The 18,197-nt window shown below is 41.1% G+C and overlaps 1 protein-coding gene across 2 annotated transcripts in view; it reads right to left on the bottom strand.

The window, feature by feature from the left end:
* Positions 1-18,197, bottom strand: part of LOC130177519 (inactive dipeptidyl peptidase 10-like) — a 229,300-nt gene that overhangs the window by 27,269 nt on the left and 183,834 nt on the right. For both annotated transcript variants that reach the window (XM_056389356.1, XM_056389357.1), the window contains exons 6-12: positions 13,757-13,809; positions 11,494-11,575; positions 7,390-7,510; positions 5,775-5,929; positions 3,918-4,015; positions 2,861-2,984; positions 129-167 (exon numbers count right to left, since the gene is read on the bottom strand). In XM_056389356.1, the coding sequence (XP_056245331.1) occupies positions 129-167; positions 2,861-2,984; positions 3,918-4,015; positions 5,775-5,929; positions 7,390-7,510; positions 11,494-11,575; positions 13,757-13,809 (672 nt within the window). The remainder of the gene's footprint in view (positions 1-128; positions 168-2,860; positions 2,985-3,917; positions 4,016-5,774; positions 5,930-7,389; positions 7,511-11,493; positions 11,576-13,756; positions 13,810-18,197) is intronic.

Genomic DNA, 18,197 nt, shown 5'->3' on the forward strand with positions numbered 1-18,197 from the left:
AACATACAAATACACTGAGATGAGATGAAAAACTGTCACACAATTTGGAAGATACTGCGTTAGAGGTGTCATTTAGTGAAATTATAGGCATATTACTACAGACCCACAGGGAACGCAGAGAACCTTACCTGCTTGGAGAGCCAGAGCTCAGAGCTTTCTTCATGTCTCTGAAAAAGGAGTCAGAGGAAAATGTCAGTCTGGTGTTTTATTCACCAAAACCATCAAAATCCTCTCATCTTTTACAGCCTTTCCTTTTCTGGTGCTGCTTTTCTACACAGAGGGTTGAAAACTGTGAACAATGGAACAGAATTGTAGATGCAGTATAATCACATTGTGTCGAAAAATGAATTTTCTATTATGTCAGCAATATGTGTGGAAAAGTGTTATATTGTTTTTTTTTTTTTTTTCATATTTTTCACACTTCAGTGAAATGTTTTCCAGACAGAATCATCTGTCACATAATGGACTCCTTATTTTGCTGTTTATTTTAACACACCACTGGGGATACCACTCACGGTCTGGGCGCCTCATTTCAACCCAATATGCATGAGCGGGAGCCAGAGTTTTGGCAGGGGATTCTGGATGCTGTGTCCAGGCCCGAGCTAAGCCGCCTCTTGGCTTGGGCGGCGTGTTTGTTCCTGCAAATCACACCAAATCAGGAGCCACAGCACCGGAGAGCAGCCTGTTGAGTCCCACAGTTCAACTGCGGGGTTAACACCGCTCTGTGTCATCCAAATACAGAGACAATATGGACGGATTGTGCTCCAGCAGATGTGCTGCGATTTTCACCAAAGATTTCTCACAGCCAAATAATTAGTAGTTTAACAGACACAACGGTTCTGGCCAAACTCGACCTCTCGAATCCTCTCAAAGTGAAGTGTCGTACTGTTTAAAAACATAGGACTTATTAAGACTAAATACAACCTTTGTTGTTTGTCCGAACATGTTTTTGTACCGTCAGCATCCAAACCATCCAAGAAGCGCTCTAATTACTGCCAGAGCTGAGCAGCTCTACACTGCAATACAAGAAAGACACTGCCACGTATTCACGTCTTCCATATGATGAACTGCAGCGGATGTGTGCTATTTATTTTGCTTTCGTACGGAAGCCCTGATAAGCAAGTGAATATACATTTGAATTCACTTGTATAGCATGTTGCATTCACTTAAGAATTAAAAAAAGCAGCTCTGTTCTTCTGAATTAATGAGATAATATCTTAGTTCTGAGATCAAACAGAGCATTTTTTTCTCACGTTAATACATTGTGCTTCCATAGCAACAGATGAAATTTTGGTTTTTTGATGTAGATTTTTTGGTTTGTTTGTTTTATTGTTTTGTTTTGTTGTTTCTAAGAAGGAAGTGTGAAATCTTTTAGGCTGTTTAGACTGGGGTAGTGGTGCACTTCAGCCTCCTGAGGACAAAATGAGTATTACAGAAACAGCACAGGTGAAGAAAAAACACATTCACCTGTGTTCACAGATGTAAAAAAAATAAAATAAAATAAAAACTAATATAAATTAGAAACAAATTCACTTGTGTCTCATAGGTTGTTCAACACACACACAAAATAAAAGTGTTTTACTTGCCTTTCAGGGCTTTCGTAGCCTCCATCTTTAAACATAATAAATATGTTTGTGGCCGACATGTGGACTGTATATTTTCATACAGGGTTGTTGTTTTGAAGCACTAAAGTCAGAGACTGAATTTCCAGCCGTCTGACAGAGTTGTTATTATCTTACACTACATGTCTGTCACTACAGCTGATGAAATCAGCATCAGTCCGTGGTCGCTGAGTAGAAATGAGAAAAACTGTGTTTGTTTATTTCCGTGTGAAATTAAGGAGTGGTAAATCTTACTGCGGAAAACTTTAAATATGTGCAGTGTGAGAATGAAAAGCTCAACAGGCGTGGCAGCAGTAACTAAAGGGAGGATGGAGCTTAGCGGACAGTCAATTTAAATCAATAGTTACTGAGAGAGGGGGGGAAGCTCTCCAAGCTAGCGAGACACAGCTCCACTGTGGCAGCAAATCCCATCACAGCGATTCTACAGAGGGGATTGATTTTGAAGCAAAGTTTTACAGTTTTAAAAACTGGTGTGATGCGGTATTTAAATGTTCCATAGATTTAATGAGGTGCTGTCCAATCATTTCACTGAACTCCCGTCGACTCTGATTGGTGAGGTTTTCATACCTGCATATCATGTTTAATTTTTTTCCTATCATCTGGAACACATTTCCTCAGGTTCGTTCATGATGCTTTTGGTGTTTTTGAAATGTTTTGTATCTCAGTATCTAAAATAGTTGTGTGCCTGTGCAATGCTGATAACACTCATCTGCGTAACTGCTGCGAAGATTAATGAGAGCATCACCAAAAAAAAAACTCAAGGTACCTCTACTTTCATGAATAATAGATGCCACTATTTTTTGCCAATCTTCCTTAGATCCTCTTCGCAACAACAAAACACTTGGCGGATATAAAGAGGGAAAATACTCAAAACAACTGCTGCTCACGAAAAAGTAAAAGAAAACAAATGCAGGGAACAAACACATGACAAAAGAAATCAAATCAGAAATAATAACAAAAGATTTGTAACCAGGCATGATCAAATATAAACCTCACAAAGAGCACTTCACTGGAGTTTGACCAGCGCTGGTTGAAGTAAATGTGGAGCGTTATGTTGCAGAACACAGGGAAGAAAAATTCCACATGTATTCAAGTGAGTAGTAAAATACACAACAAAAGACTCTCCATTTTCTTGTTTACTACTCAAGGACACACTTCTCTGTCTCTCTCTCTCTCTCTCTCTCACACACCCACAAACAGAGACACACACACACACACACACACACACACACACGTACCGTGACGCAGGCTCCGGTTGTAGTGTCACACACAGTTAGGATGGAGATGTTTTGGGCCCGGTTCAACCACCTGACAGATGTCTTGGTCTTGCTGATCCACTTCACCATGGTCACATAATGTTCTCTATGAAAAAACATAATCACACTGGTTATTTCATGCCGCTGTAAAATGAAGAATGGGTACTATGGAAGCCTAGAAGATGCTAATTATTTATATCACATTAAGATGCTTTTTCTGAGCATTATCTTGAACAGATGTGATGTGATGGTTATGTTACCATGAAACAATTATGTTACCACTTCCATGTTAGTGTCAAAAGAGGATTTAAAGTACTGGGCTTTGTTATATTAAAAAAAACTGCAAATTACTGACATTGAAAATGACAGTGGAAAGGCTTTTTTGCAGTTGGGAATTGAACCTGATTCCCATTTACCCATTACTTCAATGTCAAGCTGTTGCTTTTCTTTTGTCGTGTCTCTTCTGGCCCAGTCCTTTCACGGCACAAGAGATGTCTGTGACTTTTTTTTTTTTTGTGCACAAAGAACATAATTTCTATGTTAAGACAAAGTGAACATTTTCCATTTCTTTCTGCAGCAGAACTCGGTCGGTTCAGCGCAAGTCGTGTCAAGAGACAGTAGTGGCAGGAAAGAGTCCTGCTGACATAGATTATACTTTCATCTGTGAAGTTACAGGAGATTTATTAACATCTTTCAGATTGAGTTCTAGGTATAGACGTGTGTAATGAGATCTCTAAAATATATTAAAATGAGAAATACAGTTGGATTCATTGTGAAATAACAATAAAAAAAACGTTTGGTGGTTTACCTCACCAGAACCATGGTGGGAAATGTTGTTTATCCTTCATTATATTAGCTCTTAGCTGAACTAAACTGAAACTACGGCTAGAATAACTGCAATGCAGGGGCACAGCAGGCTGCAGTCCACAGAACTTCCCAATTAAAACATGCAAAGTGTCTTGTGAAGGATAAAGAATTACCATCTGAAGTTTAAAAATGTAAGAAGTATCTGACAAAACAAAAACGCAGCCCCTCTCACCGTAGTTTGAGCGTCTCTGGAGGCATGAGCTCCAGCGTGTGCGTCGGCCCGTAAAGATTCACCACATAGAGCTTCACCGCCGGGTTGGGTTGGCCGGCCTGTGTGCACAACAGCCCAGATGTTAGACATGCTGTAAAAGCCTCACATGACAAAATTCTTCTATCCAAAATGGCGGTGTGACTTACGATGGAGCCATTTGGAATGAATAATTAATGGAGAGCAGCCCCTTTAAAAAGCCCTTTAAAATGCACACACAGTTAGACAAATATGCATAAACATGATGCAATGCAGAAACACTTCACTTAAGCAATTGTAAATTACAGTCAGGAGTTTGCATTCTGTCAGTAGTCTCATTTGAATGTTGTTCTGCCTACAAATCCAGAGAAAGAACATCCCTCAGACATTATGAATCTGTTGAGATCAGTGCTGTGTGATGATAAATGAATTCTAGAGGTTCATTTTTTATCCTATGTAGTCGTTTTCTTTCTCGCTGTACAGTACTTTGATTTGCTGAGCTTCCCAAACAACACTTGTGATGATGCGCAGGGAGAGTCCTACAGAAAGACCGGGACACAGAACAACAGGTGTTGCTTTCAATCAAAGATGCTGCTTTGTGATAACCGGGTTATGTGTATGATCACTGCGGCGCACGGCATTCAGTTCAAGTGGCGTAATTAATTCCCTGCCACTGTGACTGTGTAATGTCGCCCTGTATGACCCAATGTTTGGTGGATAGTGGCGGCACGACACGAACTCTGAGAGACTTTTTTCCCTCTTTTTTTTTTTATTTAGCATGCTGCTTTCACACTGGGTTGAAAATGTAAAACTGCGACATCAAGCTGTTACAATATAGTATAGGGGTAATAAGAAAAATAAACAACCAGAATATCCAAGCACAAATAGAGTATTTGAGAATCCATTTTGTGGGGAACAGGTATTACTTCATACCGGCTTCAGATAGATTCTATGTTTTGTTGGTTGTACAGTGGATAAACAAAATTACTCTCACAGTAAACTGAACTTTCCCCCACATTAAACCCGTATGACACTTAGAAAAGGGAAAGTGTGTGGAAAGTACAACCTTTGTGAAAAGCCTAGCGTTTTTTTACCCGCCCCAGGACTGAAGAGTTAGCCAGGACTGGTACAGCTCCTCTCTTTGTATGACATCAACTACGTCCTTCACAAATAAAATGTAACAAACCAAACTAAAATAAACTTCAACACTGAGAATATACAGTTTGTTTTGTCTCTGAGAGTGAGATGAGGAAACAGAAACCTACCTCATGTTTGTGCAGTACAGAAGCTGTTTGCATGTTTTGCTATTGCTACATGGCTAACGTGAGCATTGACAGCTGTTTACTCATAAGTCCTGACAAGACCTTCAGCCATTGTTGTATTTACAAAACAAGAGGTTATAATACGTTTATGTTATTTGATGCTGATCTCACGTTTCTTCTAGACTGGTTAGTAAACAGCTGATGATGCTAACATTGGCTATGTAGCGATAGCAAAAAACTTACAAAAAGCTCCTTTATATACAGGGTGGAGTCAGACTGTGCTTAGCCTCAAACTGTCACTGTAACGTTTCTGTGTGTACAGATGAGTTACAACATGCTAAGTTAGTCAGCTAAGTTGATTAGCCAGGTTAGCTATTCCCCCCTCTCTCCAGTCTTTATGCTCAGCTATGCTAACCACTCTCTTACTCCAGCAGCTCTGTACTAAAAGCAGAGACATGAGACTTATTTTGTCATCATCCTCTTTAAAAGAAAGCAACACAGACAGGTTGTTCTTAATTTGCTGCAGGACTAGACTGCACAGTGACATGTACGCTACGGTTTTCTAAATAACGCTGCTTACCTTGGGGTATGGGTACTGCTTTCCTTTGGGGTATGTCATGCCGGTGAAGCGAGGTAAAGGCATGTTGGGCACCAGACTGTCGTTGAGAACCAGGAAGGCCAGTCTCTCTCCGTCAGGTGACCACCAGTGTGCCACGTGGGTCTGAAGGATCTCCTCTGTTCGGAAGGAGACACACAATGCAATCGTGCAATTTAAGGATAAAAAAAGCAAGATTTTCAGTGTCTTATGACACAAAGTCACACGACATATATGACAACAGGCACTTTAAACCACTATGTGTAGAGATTTGTTGCAATTTCAGTATTTTTGCCACTGGGGCTAAAGTTGGACATTTTCAAATTCCACTCATAGCAGCTCCGAGTATTCTCCAGCTGTACATTGACCTTAGGACCCTGACACTTTATGCTTTACTTCGTGTTTCAAACTCTTATCGATATTAAATCTAGAAGATGTAAAGAAATAAAGAAAAAGGTTAAATGGTGTCAATACCATCAGAAATATCTGTGCATTGTGATAGCAGCGAAAAGGTCAAGTTTCTGAACTGCCTTTAGTTATATCTTGTGCAGAGGCGTACACAAGATATAAATGCTTGGGGCCCCGAGGGCAAAAAGGCCCCTAATATTCACACATTTTGCAATGACAACTACAAACTACTCCTTAAAACTCTCATAAAGACATTATACAGTTCACTGCATGTGAGGCGTTTGGGGGACATCTCTAAATTGTAGCTTCTGCTAAAAATCTGCATGTGAGGCATTTAGGCAACATTATGTAAACTGTAGCGTCTGCCATACAGCGGCGTGTTGGTTGGTTCAATTGGCTGTGATGGGCTTCTGTACCTGCGGCCCCACAGAGTCTAGGATTGCCACTGACCTTGTACATGACACTCATATTCAGTTGATGATGCTGATCTGTCTTACTTTGGTAATAACACAGGTCACTGGGTATGTCCCGTTGGATGTACTCTAATAGTTATGTCATAGAAAATGCAGTCTTATTTAATCCTTAAAGGTTAAACACAGTCGCTCGCTTCCTGAAGTCCTGAAGAACCAAACACACTGAAGTGGAAAAAAAAGCTGCAGTAATAAAAGAGGTATTATATGACGTTCTAATTTGGGGTCAGCCATCACTGACTGTTAAATTATTATACTTAACAAATTTATTTAAGAACAAAAAAGGGAATGAAGAAGACAAAACTGCAGTGAGGATATTGCGGTTGCTTGTGTTTTTTAGATTTAAAGATTTACATAATCTTCGCCTCTCCAGAGAGATGGGCCGAAGTGCCTGAGTGTATGCAGTGTGTGTTCTTTTAAAGCACATAAAACGCCTTCATCCAGTGGGAGATCTAGATATGTACTGGAACAAACATGAATATTTAATCACTGTCTTTTCTAAGGTAATGCTTCTAAACACAGGCATTTTCAGTTTAATGAGACAGTGTGTTAACACTTTGAAAATATGGTTAGATATTATCATTATTTGTACCTCAGCTGTGTTTAAAATCCACTGTGGCTGAGCCAGTTTCTCAACAAGTCATTATCTGTTTGTCTCGGTTTCTTCAAATAGCCACCGGGAAAAAGGTCTAAAAGTGCACGTGTTGGCTGTTGATATGTACCTTCATAGAGCCAGTCAGCAATTCCATTGAAGATGACCCCCTCCTTCCCTGAGGACGTCAGCCTAAGGGAGTTACTCTTGACATCAGATTGGTAGTAGATGTTGTTTTCAAATATGTAGATCTGTGGAGACAAAGCGCACAGTCACAACAGAGATCTTACACGGTACGGGTACGGAGCACAGAAATGGTTTACATGGCTGTAAAGTCAGATTCAGATTTTGGGCTTTGCACAGCCACTGGATTAACCATTATTATATTAAATACACACAGTATCTGCTCAGGCATCCAAAGTATTCCTTTAGGATTAAAAGGTGCACGGCGTTGTCGGAAAGCCATCAAGTGATTAACTCCAATGTAGTGTAAAGTGTATTAGTGGAAGTAAACCTGTTACACCACTTAAAGTCCCAAAACCAGAATCATCTACATCAGGAGTTTTCAAATAAACTGCACCGCTCTGAATGCACCAATCTCCTCTTTCATTTATAATTGTTTTTGATTTTTATGTCCAGAGATTTTCATCACACAGTAAACAGCTGTATGTGAATGGTGAGAGTGGAGATAGAAGAGCGGAGGACCATGCTGATGGCACATCTGAGCCCGTTTTGAGGGATAATAATAAGTGTTGCAACTACAGCTCCCATTATGCATTTTTTCCCCTGCCATGTAAGCACGAAGTGTAATGGAGTCAGTTAGGTGTTGGCTAAACTTGAGCCCTGTTTTTATACCCTATGTTTGTTTACATTTTGGAGAACGGACAACGAATTAGCCGAATTAGCTATTAGCAGTTCCTGATGGCATCGTACCCAAAGACTTTAACACTGAAGAAAACTTGAAAACGTGATGATTCTCACTCATAAGGAATATCTTTCTTTCTTTGATTTCTAAGCTTCATAGGTGTTTGGAACAAAACAGAAAGGAGGTCTTTTGTATTGATTGTAGCACCCAGCATGCAAGAAGTGCTACCTACATTTCCTTTGCAACTTCCTTCTTTTGAGTGACATAAAACAGTGACCCAATATCTGTCCATGAAAACTTTACAGAGTTCTCAAAGCCCAGCAACAAGAGAGGAAGTAGAGAGCAGCAGTACTGTCCACTATATGTGCAGAGCTGCCTACATTTCCCTGTAGAAAAAAAAAAACAATGTTGAACTTATTTGACACATCAAACAAACACTAGAGACTCTCTCAAAGTTACACAGTCCGTCTCAGATGGAAACAGAATCTGTCCTGAATGCCAGAAATATGTGGCCTGATGTGATCTTAAATAAAAATTCATTAGCAGAGGGGCCTCTCCCTGCACTGACACAACCTCACAGTCAGCTGGGCCTTCTGCTGTCTGACTGCGAGGCATCAAGATATCATCAGTCCAGAGGGCGCGCTGGGCCTGGGCTGAAAGGTTCAGATTAATTCAGAAATTATGATTTAACAGCAGACCCACTTCAAATGCACCGTCTGCAAGAAGGAAGTTCTCTGCTAAACTGTGGAGCGTTTCAGGTTTTATTCTCTACAGGTTTGATCAAATTATAGAAGCTGAGAATGTCTCTGAGATCTCAGCACAGGGAAAAAGGAAAAATCAGAGAGCCTTAATGTAAACAGTTGTTTTCGTACGTTACCACCACAAAGACTGTTGTTGAGATTCATTGCATTTCCTCTGGATGACATTTTAAATAAAAACAGTATCAAATAGTTCTTTACATAAATAGTTTTGTGAACTGAAAGTCGTTCCTTCCCAGTTACATTTGAACATTTCTGAATCAGCGTCTGCTGAAGCTAATGTGGGAATCTGAGAGCTTTCACCATGACCTTGGCTTACAATTAAAAGATAACACCGGGGTTGTTCTGTATTTTATAAATGTCAAAAAATCAAATGAAAAGACTATAACCAACAACATGGTAAGAATCAAAACATTGTAATTTATAGCCTATTGTTTGCTTCTGAAGACATTATTCCATAACAGTGCAGGTTTTAGATTCAGACTGATACACATTAAGTGTATTTCCCCTTAATGAACTTTGATACATATATTGTTCTTTGGGAAAACAAACAAGAGACAGTTTAAGAAGCTTAAAGCTGCAGCAGCTGTTAACACAACCAGTGTAGAGAGGAGCACTGCTGCACATCTCCAGAGAATGGACAGGTGGGGGCAGGAGCACACCGGAGCTCACTCTGATATTCATTAATCAACTTAAGATATTTACATGGCTAATGAGATCACGCAGTCTACATTCAAAACCTATAAACACCGTATTTATCTCCATGATGCAGGTTTTCTCTCTCAGTGTTTTGGTGAGTGTGTGAAGCGGTTTCAGGTGAGACGCGGAGTATGTGGCGGTCACCGAAATGTTTCTCTGCAGGTCCCAACTTTTCCGCAAGAACACATCTTTCGAACCTAATTTTGAGCTTATACAACTGTCACAAATGACGGCCTCGTTTGTCAGAAAGAACTACATTACCCATGTTCACTTTAATGAGGGAACAGAGAATACTAGTTCATGGGATCAACTCACCGATTCTAAAGTGGATCTCTGTGTTCTTTCTGCATGAAGGGCTGATTATCATCTTACTTTTTTTTTTTTTTTTTTTTATCAGGTCAGTGTGAAATCTTTTGTGTGAAAGTCAAAAAAACCATTTTGCTCATCCAGGTGATGGAAACAGGGTGATACATGTAGACATGTATTTGGGAAGACCTCATAAAAAGCTCTTAAACAGGGCTGTTGCAACGTCAGCTACAGGGAGGTACTGACATTCTTTTTTGAGACTTTTTTAGCGTGTATTTATTTACATGTGTGCAAACTGATGCAACTAAAAGCATGTCAAATTAGCAGTTTCTGTTTGCAGTGTAACCACAGACAGACTGGATTAGTTGCAGAAGAAAAGAAACCTTAAAAATGTGATGATTCTCCAGCAGGTTCTGAACCCTCTATTTATTATTTATATTATTATCATCTATTTATTATTTCTAAGATTATTCACGGACGATTATTCACAGTGGAGATCAGAGACAATGAGATCCCTGTGAAGTGTAATTCACACTTAAAGATATCAACTACAAAAAGGTGTAAAATATTTGACTCAGATTCCCATCATGCAGTATTCCCTTCCTCCCCCTTCGACTCTCCTGCTCACCCCCTGGAGGCCTCTGGCTTCATCCCGCCGAGTGGCCGTGTTTATTGCAGACCACATGCTGCAATTTCCTGATAGTTGCAATGTTGTGGTAATAGTGCTAATAGTGATTACCTTTGTGAAATCCCTCTGACTAAAGGTGACTGAAAATACAGGTGGATTGAAAAGATAAGAGCAGTCTATTAGAAGACAGCCAGAATGATTTTTCACAGAATAATTCACAAAAGATCAAAGTGGATCAAATGTGATATAAATAGAATTAAAACATAATTAGAAAGGTGTAAAGTGGGAGAAATCATCATTAGACACCTCTAATTCATGATCTGTATGTGACTTTCCGGCATCTTCCCAGCGAGAATGAACAAATTCCCACAGAATCACCAGGCTCACTTACAGCCTCTCTCACAAAACACACGTCGTTCTTTCCAAAGATGCTCTTCTGGCTAATGACGCTGTGTGTGCCACTCGAGAGCTAAAAAGCCTTCACATCTGTCTAGCTCTCTTATCACCATAATGACTTCCTAATGGAGTCGCGTTTGATTTATGCTTAAATGTTCCACATTGAAATTTGCAAATATGGTCAAAGCAGCTTTACTCGGCTTTAGCCTTTTTAGATGTCAACAACAACAACAAGAAAAAAATCCTCCTAATGTGTCAAGTGTAGATAAAGAAGAGGGTGTGAGGGAAGGTATGAACGAAGGTATGAAGAAGTGAACATTGAGAGTAGAGAGGGGGATTCTGGCACTGAAGCCACGCAAAGCACAGAACAGGACGAATGTTTTGCGTCTCCACAGTTGAGCTACACAGGCAAAAGCAGAGAGACACAAACACAGAAAAGTGCCGTGACACTTGGTGTGTCCGTTCATGTGGCACAATGTCCTCCACGTATAAAACAGAAAAGTGCACTGTTTCATTTTCCCTGATCCTGAAATGTATTAAAGCTAATTCAGGTGCAGTGAGGTGGTGCTAAAAGTCTCTCACCAGCTGTTGGCCCTGCACTCCCCAGGCAGCGTACTGCAGGACTGAGTTCACCACCTCAGGAGGATCCAGCTCCCAAACCTCCCTGAAAGGAAAGACAACAAGTGAGTCTTGGATTTCATTTCAGCGCATGTGTTAACGGATCAGAGCGGATACACTGGCTGTGCAACACGTCGGCGTCTCGTCTGTTTCTCTACTTTTCTCCCAGGAAAAACAAGAGGAAAGGACCTGTTGATGTCATATTCACATCATACCAGCAACATCACACAAAACTGACACCTTCCACTATAGTCGTATGTGTCCAGGCTGAATATCGTCACCTTCCTAAAATAATGGCCTAAGTCATGTTTTGACAAAAATGTTTTTTTTGCCTAAATCACCCCCTCATGATGCTGGCCACCTCTGGTAAAATCGCCTGAATCCTCAGTTGAGGGGAACATGCAATTCTACCCCCGGTTGTATAATGGCCTATGTCAAAAGTGTGACTCTTTTGTTGAGTTTTTTGTGTTTCCTGAAAAACCTGAAAAAATGACTTAGGCCATTATTTTAAGAGGGTGTCGATATGAAAGCGGACATGAAAAGATATAAATACATTTCTGAACCATTTTAGCAGCTGCATGTGTACACAGACATTTTAATGCCGTTTTATGTCACAATTAAATTACAAATCCTACAACCTGCAAACTTTATGTAGAGCCAGAGCAGCAGCAGCAACGCACACGCACCGCATCCAGTGTGTTCCCGGCTTAATAGTGTCACGATGTGTGGAGGTAAGTTGGACCCAAATGCAGTCAACACAGGGGAATGGGGTGCAGAATGTTTAATTAACAAAAAAATCCAGACAAGAACCTGACATGAACAGACATGAAGACACAGCAACAGCGGGAAAAACAACAGACGAACCGACACAGACAAAGGGAAGCACAAAGACTATATAGACACAGGAGGCGAGGTGATTGCACACAGGTGAAACACATTAGGGCGGGGCAGACAATCACCACAGACACAGGACTGCCATAGCAAACCATGACAAATAGTGCCGGTGATTGGCTATTTATTTACACGTACACGTTTGAGCGAGCGAAGAGATTGAGGTTAAAAATAAAACTAACATTTATACCGTAATGTTTATTTGTTAAAGTATCGCTAAGAGTCGAGCTAGCAGCAGGCTACTGAAGATACTCAGCCCTGCCTGTAATATAAACACAGCACTGGCCTTTAATACAGGAGTGGAGTGCAGTTATTGAGTTAAAATCAATGTGGGAAAAAAAGTTGTTAAAACTGTTTTTCCCCTTTCTTATAAAACATGTTATGCATCAGTTTCTCTTGGTTCAATCGACAAGCAGGTGAAAAATTCAAATGAGCACAAGTTGGTAACGGACTCACGGCCTGGTGACTGAGATAAAAAGAAAATCGCAGAGTGGCGCTCTGAAACAGCACGGTATCTGAAGAATTAATCACAAAACCTCATAGAATAACACTCATGTTAGAAAAGGCGAAAAAATCCCATCAACTGTATCAAGCTTTCATCCTCTCTGATTAGTGATGGGAACCCTGCTGGGCCCCATGACTAACGGGAGAAGCAGGGTGTCTGTGATTGATCCAGAGATCCAGCAGGACCCTACAGACTAGCTGATCAACTGATCTGGTCTCCAACTTTTATCTCAACTACACATGAACTTTTCATGGGTGGTATCACCGGGTTGGACCAAATAACCTTCATGGTTGTTCAGGGTTGGAGGAGTTGTTGGAGGCGCTCGACTGTGACTCCTCCTCCTCTTGGATCCATTGTCCAACAGATTCGAAATCCTGCTCTGCCGCTTTTCCAGTAACTGTACACCTATTCTAGGTTGACTACGTATTTCAGCTTTGTGTATTTTTGACTCTGGTGAAAACACAGCAGTGTTGTCTATTTGCATTGTTGAAGACTCAATTAGTGTTCTCCAGTCCATTTTGACTGTCCTCAATCAGCTGGAGAATCCTTTTTTCAACAGCCCCGCCAAATTTAAATAACGTCTTCAAATGTAGTCCTGTCCCTGAACACGAGGGGCCCTCAGGCCCCAGCTTGGGTCCACCAGGCAGACAACCAGAGAAACACCTGCCTTTTCCTTCATGCATGTCACAACATGTTACTAGATAATGAAAAACTAAGTTTTTCTCACTCAGTTCTTACTAATAATGTCACTGCAGTACATTTTCGTGTTGTTTTTTTTCACCGGTGTCAGGGTTTTTTTCTGAAACTGCTGACGAAGACACAAACACTCACCGTGTGTGAATGTTGTAGATGCTGTAGGAGGCCATGTAGGAGTGACGGTAAACCTGCAGCGAAATCAACACAGAGAAAGAGAGAGAGAGAGAGAGTTAAAAAAGATGACTGTCTGAAACATTAACGAGAGGAGCAGCAGAGCCACAGATAATGACATCACGACAAAAAGCGAGAAGGAGGAAGGCATCAGACAAAGCAAACTGCTGGCTGCTCTCTGTGATAGAATCTGTAGACAATGCAATTTGCATGGGTGACAGCTGTAGGACGAGACATTTTAATTCCATCTGAGAAGCCCATCATCGTCTAGTGCCTCTGCGCCGAAAGCTCGGGAGAAATGGAGACAGAGAGAGAGAGAGAGAGAGAGAGAGAGAGAGAGGCATTCAAAGTGACAGAGGGGTGCATGTAAAGCTGTCTGACCCCCCCATCCCCTCCCCATGGAGAAGCTGTGCCTGACATGATAATAGACCTCTGACCGTGGCGGGTGATCAGGCACAGGGACGGGCCACATTTTTGCATTTCATCATGGATATGACACTTATGTATTCAGCTCTGACACAGAGCAGAGGAATATATCACAACATGCAACTCTGATGTAGAATTCACCACTGCTAATACAAAGGACTCACAGATGCACCTGATTACTTGCTATTTATACTCTGTCCTCCTTGGAAAGTACACTTCAATCTAATTTGGGCTTCAGGTAACTGCACATGATAGATAGATAGATAGATAGATAGATAGATAGATAGATAGATAGATAGATAGATAGATAGATGGATAGAAAATTGTTTAATACCTCCTTCCACTGCCATTTGAATCTAGAGAGATGTTTGATTGTTCGTGAGTGAGGAAGACCAGAGTGCAACTCTTTATAAAAATAATAATGCAGACATATAATGGGAGACATAAACGCACAGTAGGCTCCATATTAGTGGATTGTGTAGCTGTGCACTCACAAACATAAGCACAGAAACGGATGTATCTCCTCAGATGGATACGAGCCACAGAGAGGCAAGTGTAGCCCACCAAGGAGAAACCAGAGCTATCAGCGCCTTTTCGTTTTTAGCAAGGATGTTATAGCAAGAGGTATTACACACCCCAATGGCACAAATGAGAGCTTGGAGTGCTCCCTGGTACACCTCGGGGAGGGGCGAGCCAGAGGCTACAAGTGCTCTACATCCTCTCGGAAGGTGTTGTCCGAGATGGAGTTCATTTCGGACCATTCTTTCAGGCTGTCCGTCCCTGCGGAGGCTAAGCCTTTTTCTTTCTACAAGTGTGTTATGCCTGCTGGCGCGCTTGCTTCCCAGCACACAATGGCAGGAACATGACTTGACTTCCTCAATAAATTGGTGGACTTGGTTACAGCTGTCTGTCTTTACACTCACAGAGCTTATCACATTTCTTAGGAAGGATATTCTCCACTATGTCAGACACACTGTGTATAAGGAGACTGCAGGAACAGAAGCAGCGAAGCCAGAGTTTTATTTCATCATATTCCTTTTTAGTGCAGTGATCATGTTATTATTGACGGTATTAATTTTTTGTTGTAGCTGCGTTTGGGTTTGTGAAACAAGTTGGAAACACATTAATCATGAAGTTACAATCGTGATAAATTGGAATATAACATTAGCTCTGTGTTGTTATGCTGTGCATTTCACTCATGTCATTGTCATTTAAGTCATGTTATGTTAATGTAAAGCCAGCAGTGTGACATCAGATCAGTTTTTCAGCTGATGGGTGCGGGCATGCAGGGTCGGGGAGGATCAGGGGGTCATATCCACAGATCTTTACGGTTTTTCAACTGCAGTGAATTGTGTGGATTCCTTCTAAAGTAAGGGATTTGTGAGCCGGTGATCCTCTGTGCTGCTTTAATGGGCCTTCCTGTTCTCAGACGTGCAGCAAGGGTACTATGTAGTGATGTAGTGATGCCCTTGTAATGGACTCAATGGTACATCTGTGGAAGATTACCAACAGCTGGTGTGGGATTTGTGCTTTCTTCCAGCTCCTCAGGAGGTGAAGCCTCTGCAGATCTTTCTTGATCATGGCGATCCATCAAAGGTCATGGCTGATGTGGAGGAGGAAGCAGAAGCTCTGAACAGCCTCCGCTCTCTCGGCATCGATGCTGAGGGAATGGTGGCCGTTGTTTTTCCTTCACCTCTTCAAGATTAGCTCCTTTGTTTTCTTTGGGTTGAGAGCGAGGTTGTTGTCCCACAACTTCTTCACTGTAGAGTGTGTAGCGGACATACCAGGCCTGGCATCAGTCACAAGCCATTAAAGAAGTTCATTGTAAGGACATGCAGAGTTATGGATCCATAATTGACACTTTGTTACTCTTCCCACCATCAAACTATCAAATCGATAGGAAACAGAGACAAAGGACCCCTCTTCCACAAACAGACCATGCTTTTAGAGATCCCAACAAGCCCAAGGGTCAAAGGGTCAGCTCCAGAGGATCAACCAATGGACACCAGGCAACAGTTTTCATTATTATTTTCATCTTTATGATTATTACACCTTGCATTTACTCTGTAGATAGTAGTTTAGTTAATAAACTCCTTTATTTACACCCAGTCGTTGTCCAAGTCATGGCTTCCGATATGAGATTGATCACATTAATCAATGAAATAATTCATTGTTGTCCTCCCTGAGGACTGGTGCCCCCTTTCAACGAGAGCAAATTCTAAATTAACGCTACGAGTGCGAGTCGTTGGATATCAAGACAGACTCTGACATCCGGAGGGAGCTTTGAGTAGAGCCGCTGCTCCTTCACGTTGAGAGGAGACAGTTGCGGTGGTTCAGGCATCTGGTTAGGATGCCTCCTGGGTGCCTCCCATTGGAGGCTTTCCAGACACATCCACCTGGTAGGAGGCCTCGTGGTAGACCCAGAACCCACTGGAGAGATCATATATCTCATCTGGCCTGGGAACGCCTCAGGATCCCCCAGGAGGAGCTGGGAAACATCGCTGGGGAGAAGGATGTCTGGTCTACTTTGCTTGTCCTGCCGCCACCACGACATGACCGCACCATCTTGTTCGTTTCCCTCAGAGGAAGGTGGAAATTCAAACACAACTAAAAGGAAAGTGAATATTGGACTTACATTTGCCAAGTGAAAAACAAAAAATCAAATTCTGCTCTGTCTGCTGAATGTGTAAACAAGTAACTGCTCGCTAATAGTTTCACCATATCAACTTAAAAGGCCATAAGCTCTGACTGTTGTGTTAACAGCTTGTTTCCATGGCCAACAAGACGCCCAAAAAATCAGCTTGTGCAGGTTTAGGTGTTGCAGGAGTAACTACAGTTTGCTGCCTCGCCCATAAATGTGAAGTATTCCGCACGATACCAGGTTTATGTGCCAGTGTGAATGAAATCTAACCCTTGCAGAGTATATCACTATCATTTTCTCCAAAGCCCATTTGAAGAAACAAAACGGTTAATGAGGCTTATGGCAGTTAGAAAGACATTATACAAAGACAACAATGAGGCTTTGGATTCCAGCCTAAGCACCCATGCACAACCCATCGCAATAAGGTGGAACATCAATAATACAGACTCTTGTTCATACCAAAAGTAAATTGCTGTTTAGAGAGAAGAAGAGGATTCACCAAGCTCCAAGTGACTCATATCGACTTTATGCAGAGTATGCACATACTGAACGTACTGCAGTTGACACAGGGGGTTGAGTGTGCTCAATATAAATTTGGAGGCGTTATAACAAATATCTCTCTGTGTTGTGGAGAACTATGCCTGGGAGTAGAAACTGATTCCCCAAGGTGCTTTTGACGCATTTCTCAAACTTTGACATGTTGAAACTTCCTAATTTTCTGCCATGAAATATAGACAAACCCTGCACACGCCCCACTGAGCCACCAACACTCCATTAAATTAGGTACAGGGCTGATATTGGTACGGTGACCTTTGTCGCAGGCTTGATGATAAAACAAAAAAGATTATGACATTTTCAACACTCTCACACAACAGTGGCTGCGAAGATGAATATAATGCCCAAAACTAATAGTATGGGAGCAATATAAATATATATATAACAAGGTTAATCCTTAGACACGCATTGTGACCACCTCTGATAATATGATGAGGCTTATTGTTTTATAGCATTTAATCAAATCCAAATCCTTTTGAATCCTTTATCTTATTAGTACTAGCTTTCAACATTTGCCTGCTAAGTTAAAATATCTTAAACCTCAGCTTTGATTTTGATCTGTAATCACCTTTTCTTGGGTGATAAGACAAAAACACTATAAGTTTGAGTAGCTGAGTAATTAACATACAACCTGTAAATGAAAATCTAACACCATTAGATATGGAAAGGTGAGTAAAAATGAGGTAAAACTGATTGGAACTGAATGACAATCATGTTTTAGTTACTATCCTGATTAATAGTAAGAAAAGTCCTTCTTTTTAAATGTTAAAAAAAGGTTTGTTA

Source organism: Seriola aureovittata, chromosome 11 (genome assembly GCF_021018895.1).
Source record: "Seriola aureovittata isolate HTS-2021-v1 ecotype China chromosome 11, ASM2101889v1, whole genome shotgun sequence".
NCBI lineage: Eukaryota > Metazoa > Chordata > Actinopteri > Carangiformes > Carangidae > Seriola > Seriola aureovittata.